The sequence below is a fragment of the Terrapene carolina genome, unplaced genomic scaffold (genome assembly GCF_002925995.2).
Source record: "Terrapene carolina triunguis isolate 2854851 unplaced genomic scaffold, T_m_triunguis-2.0 Scaffold49, whole genome shotgun sequence".
NCBI classification, from domain to species: domain Eukaryota; kingdom Metazoa; phylum Chordata; order Testudines; family Emydidae; genus Terrapene; species Terrapene triunguis.
The window spans coordinates 2,381,400-2,400,946 of record NW_020664400.1 but is presented as its reverse complement, the minus strand read 5'-3'; the positions used below and the strand labels follow the sequence as shown (position 1 = coordinate 2,400,946).

Genomic DNA, 19,547 nt, shown 5'->3' with positions numbered 1-19,547 from the left:
CTGAGATTGTGTGGCACCCTGCACAGCCCCTCATGTAAATTAGAACAGCCTTGTGCTGCTTTAATTTTAAGCTCTACTTCCTGTAAGCCCTGGAAAGCAAAGAGTAGTCATAGTGAGTGTGTTATGGCCATGACTCCAATGCACCCCCTACAGCTGGGGGGATGTCTGAGAGATGGGCCAGTGTAGACCCTTATACCAGGCTGTACACCAGCTTGGGAGGCCTCTGTGCTCGGTATTCTCATGAGGCTGTTTCTGCCCTCTGAGGCGACTTTTATGCTGCCAAAGTGGCCTAAAGGGGCATTAGTGTAGGTGAGAATTGGGCCCCGTATCACAGCACTAAAAGGAAGAAACTTCTTGAGAACTAAATTAAATTTAACACTGAGCTGAGTACTGTTCTAATCTGGAAAATGCCTTGTGTTTAAAGGCATAGTAGGTTTCTGCCTCACAGGTTCAAGCAAATCTATTCATTTTAGATGCAAAACTGTGTTTTCTGTTGGGATTCTGCTCTTATTCTCAGCTCGCCAGCTTTGCAGTACTGACAGAAAACACATTTTAACTTGTTTAGTAACATTCTATTGATGATGTATGAGCTAGAATAGAGCTGGAGCGGAGCAGGCTGAAATCCATTAAGGGAGAAATTGAGGGCCAGCACAAAACCTACCTGTATGCACCAGTTTAAGACATATCCTGAGACTTTAAGTGGTGTGTAGACTATCTGCTGATTCTAGACTCTGACTAGACTTGGGGATGTATTAACATGTTTTCTAAACATAACACCCAAAGTCACCAGTTACTTTTGAAATCTTGATCTTAACATCTTTTTCCCCAATCTTTACTAAGATCAGTGTAAAAAGCTGCATAGGATTTTCAACATTAGCAGGGTTACTATTTACAGCATTTTTCTCATCCTGTCAAGGAAATAGTTGATACATGAATTTGAAAGGGAACTTGTCATTAAATAGAAGATGGCTGTAAAATTCAGCCATGTGTGGAAAGATCCCTGATACGAGAAGTACAGCAGTACATCTGAGCATCCGGTTAAACACAGGTTGTTCTGCTTTGGCACAGTCCTCACCAGGATCAGAGTGTTTGCTTCATTAAATAAAAAGAATTTAAAACTGGATGTCTTCCCCAAATGGCCATTACAAGATCTAAAAGCAGGAACAGTGCTGCGGACAGTGGAAAGGCTGTAGGAACACCTGATGGGTCAACAAACACAAGAGAAAAGTAAGCACTAACACAGATGTCTGCTGAAGAGTTCCTGCATTCTGTCAAAATCTGTGTCGAGAGTAAAATCCTAACATTGTTAAAGAACAAGATAAGAAGCCAATAAGAATGTTGTAGAACTTTGTCTTTGAGTGTCCCTGCTGCAGTTAAAACTCATTGTGGAGGAATCTAATCTGTCAGGAAATTCTAAATGAAATTAGCTGGCTTAGTTGTGAGCAGATGTGCATCGGCTAAGACTCCAAAGGAAGAAATAGTCTTACTAACAGGTATAGTCTAGTTATGCTTGAGGGAACAGACTTTCAGAAGACCGCTGTGCCTAGCAGCTAAACTGGCATGTGTTTGAAAAGCTGTTCCCTTCATTTAGGAGCCAAAGGCCTTATCTAAACACACAAGATGTACTGTTTTAACTATGGCAATATAGTTAAGTACTTAAAACACAATACGCACAAATATGCAACCATGCTAGGGATTTTACTTGTATAACTAGATCAGTTTTAAAAAAATGCATCCCAAACCAACCTAGTTTATACCAGTACAAAATCTGTGGGTAGGCCAGACCTAAATGAGCATCTGGCCCCAAGTGCTTAACCTGGCAAGAATTTCAGTTCAGCTCTCTTTAGAAGAGATTAAAACCAGAGTGGTGAAGAGTAACCCAGGGAGACTTGTGAAGGATTTAGCGGTGCAAGGGAGGAAACTACATCTATAAAGCAAATGTCTAGGATTCCTTTCTACAGAGAGACTTTGACACTAGCTCTAACCAGAGGGCTGTGGAGTGGGGAAATATACTGTGCATTACTTGGTGTGTGGACCAAATGCTGTATTGAGATCAAATGTGGCTGCTCAGGCAGTGCAAGGCAGCTGGAAATGGGCTGCAACTGACCTGCAGAAATTTCCTCTGGTAGGGGGCTCTTTGCTGGCTCAGATGTGCTTGATCGGAGCCCCGTCTGCACCTGGCACCTGGCCCAGTGTAGTGAGGAGGGAAGGAGCATGCCAGAGCTCACTATGTTGGTTCCCTCACTGGTGCAGGCTGTGGGTTCCATTAAGGACCCGACATCTGTGGTGCAACTTAGAGCTGCTTATCGGCAGTTCCAGGTGGTGATGCTGCTGGAGGGTCTGGGAGCTGTAACTGGTTACCTAATGCTCCCTCCATTCTCTGGTGCTGACAGTGTAGGAGATAATCTGGCATAGCGTTTCTCTGTGCTGCCTTTTCCTTTGGCAGGGCAGTGTGGATTGTGTCTGACCCTGCCATGAAGTCATAATGCTGAATACAAGGCACTAATCACACCAACATCAGTGTGAAGTTACAAATGAGAGCAAGAGAAGAGTCAGAATGAACATCGTAACAGCTTTGGTGGGGCAGTTCCATCTCATTTGTTGAGATGAATCATAGAAATGAGGTCCCTTCCGGCTCTACAAGAAGTCATCTAGTCCATCCCCAGCACTGAGGCAGGTTTAAGTATATCTAGACCATCCCATCTACACTATGAATTTTGTTTAATTATGACTATCTGAAAGCTCTCCCCAGAACAAAAGTCTCAAGGAGCTGGGCTATGCACAGTTCTTGTACGGATTTAACTTTTGGCTTGGGGTGTGATCTGTTTTACCAAAATAGGTGAATCATTGCAGACTTCAGAGAAGCAGGCCTGATGCCCAATGGAGGGCCTTCTGTAGCAGATGAGTTAATAGGAAAACAAAACTCAGCAATACTAGCTTGGAAACAAACTCTCTCTCATTTGTGATGAGAGCGCCCATAGGAAAATATTGGTGACAATGCCATAGGCAGGTACAGCAGAGGACACATCCAGTACATATATTTGTACTGCAAGTGCTGACCTGACCTTCTCTGGAGCACTTGGAATCCCATTAGATACGACTTTTATATGCGAGACTGAGTCAAACCCAGCTGCAAAATCCTACATCATCGGTAGGCAGTGTGTTGCTGGGATTTCCTTTTTTAACTGGTGACAATCTCCAGAGCCAGGAAAATGCGTCTGGATTGATGAGGATTTTGTTCTGATGTGGCACCATAGCCAAGCTAGTTCAGATCTTTGCCATCCTAAAAGCCATATGTGGCTGCTGAGTTCAATCTGAAACCAGTGGGTTTGAAGAGGTGCAAATTAATACACAGCCCTGGCCTATTGTATTAGATTTTGAAAAGGCAAGCTAAAAAGCTGTGGTACAGTCAGTGTTTTTAAAGCTTAAAAAAAAAAAGTGGTGACTGACAAAAAGATACAACTGATCTACCAGCTATGCAGCTTCGTTTACTCACTGTTCCCTAATTAGCCCCACCCCTTCGGGCTGCCACTGCCCAAGCAAGTAAACAAAGTTGCTTCATAAGAAATAGGACAAAACCAGATGTTTTTCAGATGCCAAAGAGCACAGTCAGAAAGCAATAATTTCCCCTTCTTCAGACTTCTCTGCTATAAACAGAGGAGTGGTGCTATAAACAGAGGAGAGGCACTAAAAACAGAATAATTCGCAAAATTATTGTATTGAAAACTGAGATTCAGGTTGGATGGATGTTGGCGCATGATATAATCTAGGGACAAGTAAAGAGGTTGCCTTGTTCTGCTATTCCAGGACATCCACAGCTGCCTAATCAAGAGCCAGGCTGGCATTTTGCCACAAGCCCCAGGAGTGTAGAGATGTAGAACTGTGGGGATTACAGGACCCAGAGTGCATTATACCACTTTGATCAGAGCAGTCCAGTCTCATTACACAGCTGGACTTTTAACCTCTAGAATAAAATTGAGGGCAACTGCTGAGCACCGTGGGCCATGTCTGGCCATGTAACCTGTTGGCTGCGTACTGGCCACCTCTGTTTTTACTGAGGTATCCCTCACTCCTCCTCTCTTTCAGGAGTGAGAATCTGTGAGCCTTATTCTGATCTCACTTACAGCTCTATGAATCACTGAAGTTGATGGGGGAGAGGAGAAGAGAGGAGAATAGGGGTCTGTGTGTCTCTTGGTTTAAGGCCTTTCCCTACGTATGCCTTACATGAGAGGATGATGTAGGACTGAGAAACTGAATCCTTCAGATTTAGTGTTATCATTCATCTAAATCCCAATTTCAGCACTGGTACCCCCATGGCCTTAGGCAAAGACATCTATGCCTCCATTTCCTCATCTAGAGGTAATACTTGCCTTGCATTCAGGACTGCTGCGACCTATTTACTGTTGGTAAAGTGCTTTGACTGTGGGGAAATGCTATACTAGTATCAGGAGATCATGTACGGTTACTCTTGCCACTGGGGGGGGGCACTTAGCAGACCTCTCTGCCAATGCTGTTCACTGGCTGGTAGCTCAGGGATCATTAGAGGGAGGAGGAACACCTAGGCCTTCTCTTACAACTTGATCTTTGCAAACTTTGAGTCGTCAGCAAGACAAGTACAAATATTCTGGTCACTGGCCTGGGATCTGCAGTAGCCTGTTTATCACATATGAAGCTAATTTCTAAGCAAATCCTGCTCGGTTTTATGTTAAAATGATTTCTTGACACTTAGGCTGCAGTTAATGAGCAGAATGGTTAATTACTCAGTGATTTTATTTGTCCTGATGACACGATCTGCTTTCAACGTCCGTGCAGTGAAATGCATGGAGATCAGCTTTAGTACAAGTTCTGCAACTAATAGCTTGGGTACAAGATACTGTTGGGTGTATGCTGTAATTAAGAGGGAGTAGCACAGAGCCAGTTTCCGAAACTGATCTCTTGCTTTTCAAATGGCTTTTATTTAGCAATTTGCTATTATCGCTGCTCTTTCAGAAACTCCTTTTGACTTAAACAACGTGACCCCATTTATGCTGAGAAATGTGTACGGGTATTGAAGCCTGTGTGAGAAGAAGTTTGAGGTTGGGATCTCCAGAAAGACTTAAGCACCCAGTTTCTCTGGAGTGTTAGTGGGGTGTGGGTGCTGAACTTCCTTCTTTCCTTTGAAAATTCCAGCCTATCTCCCTGCTGCCAGTAATGGATCTGATGGACAGTGATATGAAGAGAGCCATGTTAGCTATTAAAACCCAAGGTGTGCCTTGAGTCTTCGCAGTAGATTCCACCCTCTGCTAGATGCCGGGGGCGGGGGGGGGGAGAACACATATTGAAATCAAGGTACAGCAAGTGAGCCAGCCAGCCCGTTTATGCCCCTGGATGGGTTGTTGGGCGCATTCATCAGTGGTGCTTGTGACCCTGTTGCGCCTTCCTCTTCAAAATCTAGCTCCAAGAGGCTCAACAAGCAGGTGATTTCCCAAACCCAGATTGATCTTCTGTGTTGCTTATGTGATCACTGGGCAGCATACAGGATTATTTGTAACCAGAGGCTCCCAAACCTTCCTCCCCTTTTCAAACTGCTGCCTTCCTTCCCCTGCTTTAACTTGGGTACTCAGACATTGAACCAGTTCTTCTCTCCCCCCCGCACCCTTTCCTCCCCACTGTAACTTCTTGATAGCTCCCTGATAGTTGTTGTATCCAGGCCTGCCTTTACCTGCTTAATCTGGTGTAAGCATTTTATGCTGTCCTACACATCCCCTCTGGGTTGTCAAATTGTAGAGCAGCTCCTATTCCCCTCCCAGTCCAACTCCCAGCAAATGCCCTTTTGGAGAAGCATGTTAGAGCAAACCTGAAAAGAGTTGCATGGAATGGACCGTCCTGAGCCTGCATCCATCTGTGTTCATGTAATCATTCAGGCTCTGACCTCTCTCACAAGCCAACATATGCTGCTGTTCCTTGATCTTACGTAAGTAAAAGATAGTGGCATCCACCCTCTAGCTCTGAAATGACCAGGCAATCACGTGGAGTAGTTCAGCAAGCTCATGAGTGATTAGAAGAGATGGGCTGAGGGAGGTGTGGTCTCTCTGATCAGGAGTATGAGTGGATGGGTAAATCTGGTGTGCCTGAAAGTTTTCTCTTCCTGAAAATCTCATTCCACAAGCCAGTAAGTTTCAGTAGCACGTTGGTCAGATCCAGTCCTGCCTAGATCTCGTATATGGAAGTGCGCTGCTTCCTTTCTCACCGAGACAGCTGTGAACTTAGCCTTCACAGTTCACACTGGGGGTTTATGCTCCACATTTTCTGCTGCAGAGGTTCCCAGAGTGTAATCTGCTGAGAGCTGGCTGCTCACCTGTTGCTGGCTCTCCTCCTTTCTGGCTGCTAAAATGTCATTAAGACAGCTAAGAAACACACTGCATACTTCACTGTTCTCCATGTAAGCAATTGCCTAGGGACGTTGTGGAATGGCCAAAGGGAGGAGAGGTGTCTCAGATGTGGTCCATGCTATGAAAATGGTTGAGCCCCCAATCTTTCTAACCCACAAAAGGAGCTTTGGCACTGCTAACCAGCTGTAGCCCATCCTGCGCAGGAGTCCAGCGTGTTGACTGCCTGTGTCCCCAGCATGTCCGACTCCATCCAGCATGCTCACAGTCCGTGTCAGAAACAACAAAGCATTTTGCATGCGTGGCTCTCCATTAATAACATTTATACACAGGGCAGACTTGAGTCAGTGCAAAGACTGTGATCAGAACATCATCCCCATAAGGACAGGTGTGCATCCCTGCATCTGTCAGCGTGCAGAGATCCTGTTCTCCTCTGTCTGTGCCTTGCACTGATGTTGCAGAGGCAGCTGCACTGTGGCTCTACATCCAGTTTCCTTGTAGCTGAATGCTGTCAGCAAATCCATTGTTGCTCTTTAGGGATGACCTTGAAAATCCTATCTCCCGCCAGCAGCAAGGATCAGAGCTGAGGCATTCAAAATACTGGCATTTGCAGAACAATTCCCAGCTTGATAAACTAGCTGTGAAGAAAGGGCAAGGTCTCATGTTCAGCGTCTGGAACTCTGCGTATGATCCCGCCCCATAAGGCTTTATGCTTCTACAACGGCTTTTGACAGAGTTGGTTTCCAGAGCTTTGTCAGACTCCTGGCTGCTGTTACATGCCGATGTACTGTAATCTTCTTGTGTGCATGTTTCGTTTAGGGGAACAATAAGAGGAGATCTCAACCCATGCAGCTCAATTGCTCCCCAGTGTCAGTGATACCCCTCACTTTCACCTGCACCCTCTTTGCAGGCGGCTTTCTGAAGGATTTCCTCATGGATCTCTTCCCCAGTATAATGCGTAGTCATCCCCCATTCTAAGCCTTCCCTCCTAAGGTGGTTTTGACCATATTTGAATACTTTTATTTATTTTATTTTTTTTTAACTTGTGCTTTCCATGACTTCTCTTCACAGTTCTGGTTTTACTAACTTTGACTGCATCTCTCTGTCTTCTCCCTTCTGCATCCCACCTTTCCCTCCCCTCCCAGATCTTGCAGTGTTCAAGGAGCGGCTGAGATTGCTAACAGTAGGAGGTATGCAAATAATGAGCCTTTAACCCTTCTGGAGTTCAGGACTCTCTTTGAATAGGTTATTCTGGGCATGTGCAGAGCGGGTAAAGTTACAAAACCCTTCCATGTTTCATCAACGGTGTCAAGTGTTTTGTATCGTTTTTTAATTTCTCTCTGAATAACAGTGCCTGAGCTAAATGCTTGGTTAGTGATGCTGCCAACGTGCATAGACTTATTTTAATCCTGAGTTTTTCAGGTGCTTTCCATACTGTCCACTTGCATGTCTGGCTTGCCAGAAATACTATTTCATTGTGCTCAATCATTCTCTGGTATCCTGATATTTTCTAGAGCCTACAACCTGTTTTGAATTGGCATAATAGTTGGGTAGCTTTCAGTGCACCTACCTTTCTTTGACCAGATAACATTCATATTACTAGGGGCACTTGGCTTTCATCTGAATCGTTATTGTGCATGGAGGCCAATTTTCCCTGTTGGGCACCTAAGGTCAGGCCCTTCTCTGTTTCAGCCCCTAAACAGTTTGTCAGAGGTGCTGAGCCTCTGTGTTGCCATTGACTTCTATATGCTTGGCAGATTTGAAAAATCAAGCACCTAAAGAAATGGCCTAACTTCCAGGCATCCAAACTGGGGAATTTTGGGTCAGTGTTTTAAAGAAGTGATCTCTGTGTTAGAATAAAATAACCCCGTATAGCGAATAAATAGAAAGGTTAGGGAGAGCCCACCCACACTGTACTGCCATTGGACCATGTCTGTGCGCTTCTTCATAGTCCTGTTCTACAGGTTACATGCAGTGACATGGAGAAGTATGGGGGTGAGTAGCAAGGGAATTCGTCCCAGCTGTGTGGGCTGGGAACAGCCCACAATCAGAGGTGCCCGCCTACAGACTGATTATATTCCTTTTTCCTGCTGTCACTAAATCCTTGAATCTCGCCCTCCTGACTTGCATCTGACCTAGATCTAAATTGCCTGTGTGCGAACTCTGCCCCTAATCCACACCCTCTCACACCCAGTTATATGAATTGAGCTCTGGTTTCTATAAATACCAACATTAATAAAAAAAACTGGAGCATAGCAAGGGAGCAGAGAAACAAAGGTCTGAAAACAACCCTGAACGTTGATCCTAGTGTTCACGTAGCCACCATAAAATTAAAGCAAAAAGTCAAGGGAAACTCAGAAACCTGACTCTGTAACTGCAGTCCCATTGTTCCCAGGTGCAGGGGCAGCAGGTTTGTATAATTTTTGGTGATGCCCAGAACAGGTCCAAGTCTCTCTCTCTCTCCCCTCTTCCCCTCCCCCCACCTGCCTAAGGCTCTGGGAGGGAGTTTGGGTGTTGGAGGGGGCTTTGGGAGAGGGTGAGGGGTGCAGCACTTACCTTGGGCAGCTCCCAAAAGGGACCTGCACACCCCTCTGGCAGCAGTTCCTAGGCAGGGGGCTGAGGGGTCTCTGTGTGCTGCTGCCCACAGGCACTACCCCCGCAGCTCCCATTGGCTGCAGTTCCCTGCCAATGGGAGCTGCAGAGTCGGGGCTGGGGCAGCGCGCGGAGACACTCGCCCCTCCCGTGGCCACAGGGACGTGCTGGCCTCTTCCGGGAGTGGTGCGGAGCAAGGGTGGGCAGGTAGCCGCCTTAGCCTTGCTGTGCAGCCCGTGGTGATGGCAGCAGCCAGGGCCCCCCGGACCCTCTTAAATTGCCTAGGGGCAGCAGGCAGGGCCCGGAGACGCTCCAGGGGAGGCGAGTTGGGGCAGCAGGCAGGGCCAGGGGAGAGCCCTGCCCCCGAACATTGGTGGAGCCATGCCCCAGGGCCCTGAATATTACTGGAGCATGGACACCAGGGGCCCATACAACTCGCCACCCCTGCCCAGGTGCCTCCAATCCCCATCCTCTAGAGTGGAGGATGAAGGAGTGGGTGAGCCACCACCTTGCAAAGAGCAAGAGGAGGCAACCAGCCTGCACACACCTAGCAACTGTTGGGAAACCTAAAGGAATGCTCCTCTATCTCCTGGGTCTGTAGTTCACCCTCTTCTCTTGCGAGTGTCCTGTTGGGTTCTGGGATGTGGCCGGGGGCAAGCCCGCCCCCAGCTAAAGGCCTCTCTCCTAGCCTATGGGGAGCCTGCCTTGCCAGTGTGGCAGGCAGGCTTGGAGGGCCCCAGTCTAGTACCAAAGAGTTTCCAAATGGCAGGTGGCTTTTCACAAAACTCATTGGCATTAAGCACCCACTTCCTTCTTGAGGCCACGTTTCTGCCGAAAGGCAGCATGTCCATGGCTGAGTTATCAGCTCAGGCCAGTGTAGCACTTCCCTGCTGCCTGTGCTTTTTTAGTACTGCTGCTGGAGTAGAGCTGAAATCCTATGTCCATTGCCCTGGCCTAATCCCCGCTGCCTTTTAGGGCTTGACTACATGGGGAAATTGCTCCAGAATAAGGTAGGGTGTGAATTTAAAGCACTATAGGTATTTCAGAATAAGTGTCCACTGTGGGAGCTATTCTGATCAATTTCCTCATGTAGATTTCCCATTACACATCCTTACTCCTATTGGGGAATAACTTTCTTGTGACTGCAGTGGAAACTGCTGTTAATCTAGTCACTAACATAACATTCCTGAGGCTCTCAGCATTTTCTTTGGCATTAGAAAACCCCCAGCCTAGGACTGTTCAGGTGGCTGCCTGCTAGTCATGGAGAAGGAGCAAGGCACTCTGTGCAATGTAGTCCCATCTCCTACCCAGTGACCTTGCCGCATCTCACACACAGGCTGTTTTGGCTTCACCCCAGTGTGTGTAACTTATATATGAACAGCTTCACTTAAATTGCGTTTAATTGGTCAACACAGCCAAAAGCAAAGGCTGAGTTGAGCAATTGCTGGGCAAGCAATAAGTGATAGAGGAGGTAAAGAGACCAACTCTTTTTATACGTATGGAGCCAGATTCTGCTCTTTACTCCCTTTGAAGGCAGTGGGCTCCATTATAGCAAACTTTTTGGCCCAAGGGCCACATCTGGGTGGGAAATTGTATGCAGGGCCATGAATGTAGGGCTGGAGCAGGGGGTTGGGGTGCAGGAGGGAGTGTGGGGAGAAGGGTGTGGTATGCAGGAAGGGGCTCAGGGTAAGGGGTTGGGGTGCAGGAGGGGGTGCGGAGTGCGGCAGAGGGCTCGGGGCAGGGGGTTGGGGTGCAGCAGGGGGCTCAACGCAGGGGATTAGGGGGCTCAGGGCAGGGGGTTGGGGTGCAGCAGGGGGCTCAAGGCAGGGGATTAGGGGGCTCAGGGCAGGGGGTTGGGGTGCGGGCTCCAGCCCGGCATTGCTTACCTCAAGCAGCTCCAGGGTGGCAGCGGCGCGCAGCGGGGTTAAGGCAGGCTCCCTGCCTGCCCTGGCCCTGCGCCGCTCCCAGAAGTGGCCAACATGTCTGGCAGTGGCTTCTGGGAGTGAGCCGGGGAGGCAGGCGGCTCTGCTGCATGCTGCCCTCACCTGCGGGTACCACCCCCAGAGCCTCCCACTGGCTGTGGTTCCCTGTTCCTGCCCAATGGGAGCTGCTGGGGGTGGTGCCTTCAGGTGAGGGCAGCGCATGGAGCCCTCTGCCCCCTTTCCTCTCCCCCCTTCCCCCAGTGGGGGGGGCTGCAGGGACATGGTGCCGGCCGCTTCCGGGAGCGGTAATCCCGTGGGCCTGATTGAAAGCCCTCATGGGCCGGATCTGGCCCACGGGCCATAGTTTGCCCTTCCCTGCCCCAGAGGTATAAAATTCTATTGTGGAGAGGAGGTGTTCAGCAACACAAACCACCTGCCACTGCAGTTCAGCTGGAGGCCCCAGATCTAGCCAGCTTGGCCTGGACAGGGCACGAACATCTTGGAGACATGAATGCAGTGCACGTGCCAGCAGCAGGACTCTGTGGAACTCCAGTGAGACCAGCTGTTCCTTCACCCCCACAGAGAGTGGCTGCCACGTTGCTCATCACTTGCCCATCCCCAGGATGACTCACCTGTAGTGCAGTAGCACAGAGATATGCTCATTGAAGTAACTCAGCACTGCTGTGATTTGAGCATTAGAAAAGCCAAGAAGACAGGGACAGGTCCCTGCCCCATGGAAACTCCACTCTAGCCGATTGAGGCTTTAACTGCAGGCTTAAATTTGTGTGTTATTAAAGTTGCACCCTCCCACCAAGGCAGGAAATTCTAAACAGCATCCATATTTGTAACGTCGTGCATTGTGGCCTCCTGTAGCACAGCACGTACAGTGTGGGGAATGTAGGGACTGCGTAATACTGAGTTGAGACTTTAGAGGGCCTGACTGTAGACCCAGAGGAGGTCACATGCATTCAAAGACTGGAGTGTTGATATGAGCTGCGATGACTCTTCTGTGTCATTCAGGCTTCGGCCACTTCATGGAAAGTGTATACTGTCATGTGGTCCCTAACCCTTCCTGTGGAAGGCACTAGTCACTCTGTAAATGTGTATTTAGCCACCCAGTAACAATCTTACTCCATGATCTTACCCATCCCTTTGGTGTCATCCTGCCAACCTGTGTGTGGCAGGATTCCAGAGTTGGCACTGTTATGGCATATGGCTATTCATCCCCATACGAGTGCAGAGGAGCTGCAGTGTCTGCACAGATGCAAGTGGGATGGCTTGAGCCCTGGGCCAGGTTAAACCCTATATCAATGCTAAGCAGATTTTTCAGCACCAAGAGAGAACAAATCCTGTTTGTTTGCTTTTATAGTTCACCACACTTCTAGTTAATAGGTAAGTGTGGCCTAATGGTTAGAACGGGACTGGTGGTCAGGATTCCAGGGTTCGGGTCCCATCTCTGCCGCTGACTTGCTGGGTTATGAAAGGAAAGTCCTTTTCAGTGCCTCAGTTTCTCTGTCTCAAGCATTTTGACCTACCTCACAGAGGTGGTGGTTTCATGTTTGTCACTCACTTTGAGTTCCATTGAGGTGCTATAGGGCAGGATAGTAGTTATTGAACATCAACAGGAAGGTTATTTTTGTGGATTTAAAAATACCCCCTTCACAACTTGAAACTTCCTGTCCAGAATTCCAGCTTGGTTCTGTGGCCCATTTATGCCCTCTAAAAAAGGGCTTGACAGTATAAAAGCTGCTGGGAGCATGCCTGTAATTAGCTGTGCTAATTATCTGCCTGTTTTACTAGTGCCCTCAAATGATGTTAAACAACCTTCAAATACATTCATGCCAATACCTCGTCCATGATTAAATTGCTCCATCAGTGCTCACTTTTAAATCAGAGGTCCTTCCGCTTTCAGAAGTGGGCACTGAAAGGTGCTCTGATAGAGGGAGCCCTACAGAGCCATTAACATGGAGTGACCTTGTCTCCCTGTGACGTGGCAGCTGAGAATGTAGACAAACCACTGCATGGTCACAGGATGGCTCCTATAAGTGGACTCCAGTTACCGCAGGCAGGTCAGGAACTCCGTCTCTGCCCAGAGGAGTTATTGCTAGTCCAAAAAATATGGAATGAAAGTAGAATTTCTTAGCAGATCTCTATCTGCTTTGAAACAAGGTACAAGGAGCAGGGTTGAGTTACATGTAAATAAGGGTGTGTGTACTAGCCAAACACTCCCACCTAGCTGCCTGCTTCTAAAAGGAGATGATCTTCTGCTCAGAGAGACCGTTGTAATGGTGTTTAAATTGTAATCCTGTGGGCCAGCGTACAGCTTTGGTAATGTCTGAGGGAGGTTGGTGGGGAAGAAACCTCATGGCACAATTGGCCTGTTGGTAGAGGAGGAATGGCACATATAGGGCCATATCAGTAACATCTCTGGTTATCACTGGCGTACAGGTTAATCGTTAAGGGATTGCCTCTGGTAATGGGATGTTGCATAGGCATTGCTGCCCTGTTCTGAGCCCCTCGCCTCCCCCTTGCCAGTTCTTTGCTTTGAGCCCTGTATTTGAGTCCCATGTAGATTTCCTTACAGATCATTAATTTCTTTTAAGCTGAAACTTCCCATTTACTATGCTGAAGGCTTCAGCATCGCCTCCTCCGATACCAAGGTGTGGTGGGCTTGGTGTAAGAACCTATCCACCACAGGGGAAAACAAAGAGCTCCAAGGGTGGCCAAGTTTAAACCCATAGGCCTGAACAGGCTAACGGGGCCGGCTCTTGGGAAGAGTAGCAAAACCCTCCTGCCTGCCTGCAAAGAGGGCTTTGCTCAAAGCACATGGGTCCCATTTATTGTAAAATACTTCTCCCCCGCATGAGCTATTCAGAAGAGTCCACTGCAGAATCCTGAAACTGACGCAGCTTTCTTTATCTTGCTTTCCTTCCTTATTTTTTATTGTTTTGGGTCGGTCCATTTAACCTTTTTGTTTTCTGCTTCAACTTTGTTTTGTTAATTCGGAACATGTGGTGAAATCTGTTTGCTCAATGACTGGCCAATCCTCTTTGTTTTTTCTTCTCTCACCTATATTATATTCCTAAAATGTATTTTGTGTATGTGGGACTCCAATCCATCTCAATTCAACACTCAATTTAATTACCAATTCATATGCATATATATTGCTTTGTTGTGTTTTGTATCCTGGTGTTGCCTGCGTGCCTTTTGTAATAACCTTTTTGTTCTGTGCTTGTGTGTCTGTTTAATTACTGCTTGGTTATTTATCCACACAAACCTCCTTCATGCTTATTTTTGGTTTTTGTGCTGCTTTTTTTGTCATCCTCCCCACAACCCTGGTTCCTGTGTGACTGTCCATGTCCGAAACACACCCCTCTCTCTCTCTCTCCCCTGCTTTGGCTTGTCCTACCCATGAAATCCTGCAGGGTTTTATGGACTTGATGAATCGGATCTCGACAAGGTCTTCCACTTGCCCACGACCACTTTCATTGGAGGCAATGAGTCGGCTCTTCCACTCCGCGAGATCATCCGCCGCCTGGAGGTAAGACAAGTGCAGGGGAATTGCACAGACTTCAGAAAACTAGGCTGTTCCATTTGGTTCCCAATTTGGGATCTTTATCGGGAGATTTAATAATAAAACTCTGAATGCTACTTCCCCCTGCCTCACCAGAGATCAGAATTCTCTGTTCCCCTTTCCTTTATTACTCATATTCAGCACTTAACATGGCACTCTTCATCCATGGATCTCCAAGCTCTTAACAGCAATAGGAGGCGCTGTTATCCCCATTTTACAGCTGGAGAAAGAGGCTATGCGAGATTGTGATATGCCCAAGATCACACAATGAGTTAGGTCACTGTGACCTAACCAAGTTCTACTTACTACCAATCCAGGGACCAGTATTGCCAACCCCAAGTGTTTTGATTTCATAAGTGCGGTCCCTCCCCAAGAATCGTGAGATCTTAATAAAAATACTCCCAAATTTACTATTTGCCTTCTGTCCCATGATGGACATTTGTAGTACTCCTCTCTTCCAGCAGCCATGTTCTGTATCTGGAAGGCTCAGTGCCTCAGTCTGGGATTGAAGCAAAGCCTTCCAACTCATAGTTGTGCTTTCATTCCAGGGGTTGGATCTCGGGGACTGGTGCTACAGGGCAGTGGAGTGCTGTCATAAGTAACTTGTGCCCCCTTCTGCCTCATCCAAGGAGCCACTCTAGGGAGAATGAGAGCCAGATGCTTGTTAGGATGGTGGGTGCTAAACCCACTGGATGTCTGGATGGAGGAGTGAGGTGATGGCCAAAGTCAGCCTGCTGTTATGGGGTGGGCAGGCACAAGGAGGGAGAGCTGGGCACCATCCCTCAAACAGATTCACTAAGGAGTTGAGATGGGGGAAGAGCAGCCCTGGCGCAAGCAGACACCTTCCTCTGTCAGTGGTTGGAGCATGTACCCTTGGCCTGCCGCTCTTGCAGGAGTAGGGAGGGAGCAGTTGCTGCTGATCATGCTTCCAATGAAGGAAGTAGGGCAAGGAGCCAGTTACTTGGGCACGGTCACTTCTTTGTGCACCTAGTCACAACAGGTGCAACCATCCAACTGCCCAGCCCAGCTTTGTTCATTCACACTATGAAGCGCCCTTCTCCCGAGGAGCCACTGAGTTTCATGCTTCACCCCAGTCTGTAGAAGGACTGTGATCACCTCCTTTTATGCCTCGATGGTGGCAGCCGCGCTGTAACACATTATATCTTTCTAGGGGTTGTGCAAATCCCAGATGATAGAATATTGCACATGCTATGTTACCTTGATTATGAAAGGAGGAGCTGTGCATGGTAACTGTTCTGTCCTGAGGGCTGTGTTCTGGAGCTGTTGCTGTCAGAACCAGTCAGTGTTCAGAAAACTGTGTGTAATCTATGGCTCACAATGTCAAATACAGCTCATTTTTCTCAGTAAGATGCATATAGTCTGAAACCATCAGCACAGCTTAAAAAACAGGACAGCACCTGCCAAGCCATAGTCTCTTCTTACCATCAACATCAAGTCCTGACTGCTAGTCCTATGTGCTAACATTAAGGACCAGATTTCCAAGAAAGCTGAATGCGTTGGGTCCCGAGCTCTTGTGACAATCTGGCTCCATATATCTTGTGCCTCAGCATGCCCTTCTCTGGTTGTCAGGCAGGTTCTTGTTCCAGGTAACTCCCTAGCATGCACTGTGCTGTTGACAATGCATCTCCCACACAACCTCATTGGGGCTATGCCTGTGCCTTCTGCAGAATACCTCTATTCTGTAAGTATGGACTAACCAGCTCCCTGGAGCAACCCTATGGCTGATACAACCTCAGCAGCTTAGTGCAGTGCTGGGGAATAGCTCGGGAGAGGAGTGAGCAGTTTGTAGCAGGGCTGGATTTCACAAAACACTGGCAGGTCTCTTCGCTTTCTGATGTGCCAAAGGCCCAACGTGCTCTGGTGTTAGGGGGATGCAGGAGGCCATTCTAATACTGCTTGGGCCTTCTGTGCCGTTTGCAGGGCTCCTTGAATTCTGAACGAGGAGCACATGCCACATGCGGTGACAGGCATTTATTACATTTTATACTTTGCAGGGCAAAAGTGACTTAAATCTCCTGCTTTACCTTGTGTTCCTCTTTCCTGTGTTAAATAGATGGCTTACTGCCAGCACGTTGGCGTGGAGTTCATGTTTATTAATGACCTGGAGCAATGTCAGTGGATACGGCGGAAATTTGAGACTCCAGGAATCATGCAGTTTACCACTGACGAGAAACGCACCCTACTGGCAAGGCTGGTGCGCTCAACCAGGTATTCTGTCTACCTTTGGTGTCCCTCTGGTGCCGTATGGATGGGGTGGTTCGGTGATGTCCCACGGAGCTCTTAGTGCCACTGATTTGCCTATGGTACTTGTCCAGCCCCGTCACCTATGTATCTGAAACTCTCTCACTCTTTAATGTATTTATCCCACTATACCCTGTTATACAGATGGGGCAGTTGAGGCACAGAAAGGCTACAGGATTTGCCCAAGTCTGTAGCAGAGCAGGGACTTGAATTCAGGGTGGTTCTTCGAGTGATTCCAATTAGGTGTGCGCACGCTGCGTGCACGGTCGTCGGAAGATTTTTACCCTAGCAACACTCGGTTGGTCGGCTGAGGCGCCCCCCTGGAGTGGCGCCTTTATGGCACCGGATATATGCCCCGGCCAACCCAGCGCCCCCTCAGTTCCTTCTTACCGCCCGTGACAGTCGTTGGAACTGTGGAGCGCAGCTTAGCTGATCTCCACTCTCCCTAGCATTCGCTTTAGTACCTGTTAATAGTTTCTGATTAGTTGTTAATAGTTGGTTATAGTTGTTAATAGTTATGAATTACTTAGTATAGTTAGTTAGTTTAAGTAGTGGGGGGGAAACGGGGTCTTCTCCCTTCTCCCCTATCCCAGTACCCAGGCCCATGCCTGGGTCTCCGGGCTTCAAACTTTGCTCGGCTTGCCAGAGGCCGATGCCAACGGGAGACCCCCACGACTCTTGCCTAAGGCGTCTGGGGGAATCCCACCAAACAGACAAGTACCGCATTTGCAAAGCCTTCAAGCCGAGGACCAGGAAGGAGCAGGACTTTAGACTGAAGCAGCTCCTTATGGGCGGCACTTAGCCCGGTCCTTCCTCCGTGTGCCGAGACTTGGCACCGTCGTCCTTGGTGCGGAGTGCCCCTGTGGCACCGACTGGTCTGGCACCGCGTTCGGACTCTACCAAAGACTCACGGCACCAGATCTCCCCAGCACCTCCACCACTGCAGGTCTCTATCTCTGAGCCAGAAGAAGAAGCAGCCCAAGCACTTCTTGTTTGTCGGTGCGAGAGCCACCGACGCTTCCCGCACCGCAGTTGGAGCCACGTCCATTGCCGGAGCGCATAGGACAAATATCGGCTCCTGCACCGTCAACTCTGGCGCCGCAAGGGCCGTTGAGTCTGGTGCACATAAGCTCCCCGGTGCACACCGCAGTCAAGCTGAGACTACCCTCCACACCGGAGACCTTTTCAACGGCGTGGGACTTGATCGCGCTCAGAGCCGACTCCTCTGCAGCCGGCAGCACGGACGGTGCTGTCGAAGGGAAAGCCATCCCTCATGCGACCACTGTCGCCGAGTGAAGGAGGACGACACCAGTCCAGGTCCTGATCTTCTTCCTGGCACCTATCACGACGTCGCTCGCAGTCCCGGCACCATTCTCGTTCTCTGCGCTGGTTGTACTCACGACGCCGCTCCGGCTCGCGGAGATCCGAATCGCGTTACGGCTGGTACCGAGCGGACTCCCAGCACCGCTCCCGGTACCGGTCAGAGCGACACTCAACCCTGAGCCGATCCTGACGCCGATCTCACCGGAAGTCGCCATTGAGATCCAGATCAGGCTCCCGGTACCAATCGGATCGCAGGCACCGATCAATGTCTTGGTACAGTTCTGCCTCACGGCACCGGTCCCCGGCACTGTACAGCACCGGGGTACTCTGCAATGGCGCGTACAGCACCGTCTTGGCCATCTCGCTCCGCCTCTGTGTCTTCATGCTCACAAGGTGGCTACCACGCCCAGGACCACGGCGAGGGCAGTACAGGCCAGTGGCTAGAAGGCCAGGACAAATATCGGCTTGTATTTTAAAGAATCCTTATTGAGGTTGGAGGAAAAGAACATCCCGATGTGTAGAAAGAATAGTAAATATGGCAGGTCACCAGCTTGGCTTAACAGTGAAATCCTTGCTGATCTTAAATGCAAAAAAAGAAGCTTACAAGAAGTGGAAGATTGGACAAATGACCAGGGAGGAGTATAAAAATATTGCTCAGTCATGCAGGAGTGAAATCAGGAAGGGCAAATCACACTTTGGAGTTGCAGCTAGCAAGAGATGTTAAGAGTAACAAGAAGGGTTTCTTCAGGTATGTTAGCAACAAGAAGAAAGTCAAGGAAAGTGTGGGCCCCTTACTGAATGAGGGAGGCAACCTAGTGACAGAGGATGTGGAAAAAGCTAATGTACTCAATGCTTTTTTTGCCTCTGTCTTCATGAACAAGGTCAGCTCCCAGACTACTGCACTGGGCAGCACAGTAGGGGGAGGAGGTGACCAGCCCTCTGTGGAGAAAGAAGTGGTTCGGGACTATTTTGAAAAGCTGAACGAGCACAAGTCCATGGGGCCGGATGCACTGCATCTGAGGATGCTAAAGGAGTTGGCAGATCTGATTGCAGAGCCATTGGCCATTATCTTTGAAAACTCATGGCAATTGGGGGAGGTCCCATATGACTGGAAAAAGGCTAATGTAGTGCCCGTCTTTTAAAAAAGGGAAGGAGGAGGATCTGGGGAACTAAAGGCCAGTCAGCCTCACCTTAGTCCCTGGAAAAATCATGGAGCAGGTCCTCAAGGAATCCATTCTGAAGCACTTAGAGGAGAAGAAAGTGATCAGCAACAGTCAGCATGGATTCACCAAGGGCAAGTCATGCCTGACTAACCTAATTGCCTTCTATGAGGAGATAACTGGCTCTGTGGATGAGGGGAAAGCAGTGGATGTGTTATTCCTTGACTTTAGCAAAGCTTTTGATACGGTCTCCCACAGTATTCTTGCCTGCAAGTTAAAGAAGTATGCACCGGATGAATGGACTATAAGGTGGATAGAAAGCTGGCTAGATCGTCGGGCTCAACGG

At 48.6% G+C, this 19,547-nt stretch overlaps 1 protein-coding gene across 1 annotated transcript in view; it reads left to right on the top strand.

The window, feature by feature from the left end:
• LOC112119360 (2-oxoglutarate dehydrogenase, mitochondrial) overlaps positions 1-19,547 on the top strand; it is a 105,494-nt gene that overhangs the window by 51,425 nt on the left and 34,522 nt on the right. The window contains exons 5-7 of the mRNA XM_024217986.1: positions 7,514-7,558; positions 14,308-14,423; positions 16,531-16,685. Of these exons, the coding sequence (XP_024073754.1) occupies positions 7,514-7,558; positions 14,308-14,423; positions 16,531-16,685 (316 nt within the window). The remainder of the gene's footprint in view (positions 1-7,513; positions 7,559-14,307; positions 14,424-16,530; positions 16,686-19,547) is intronic.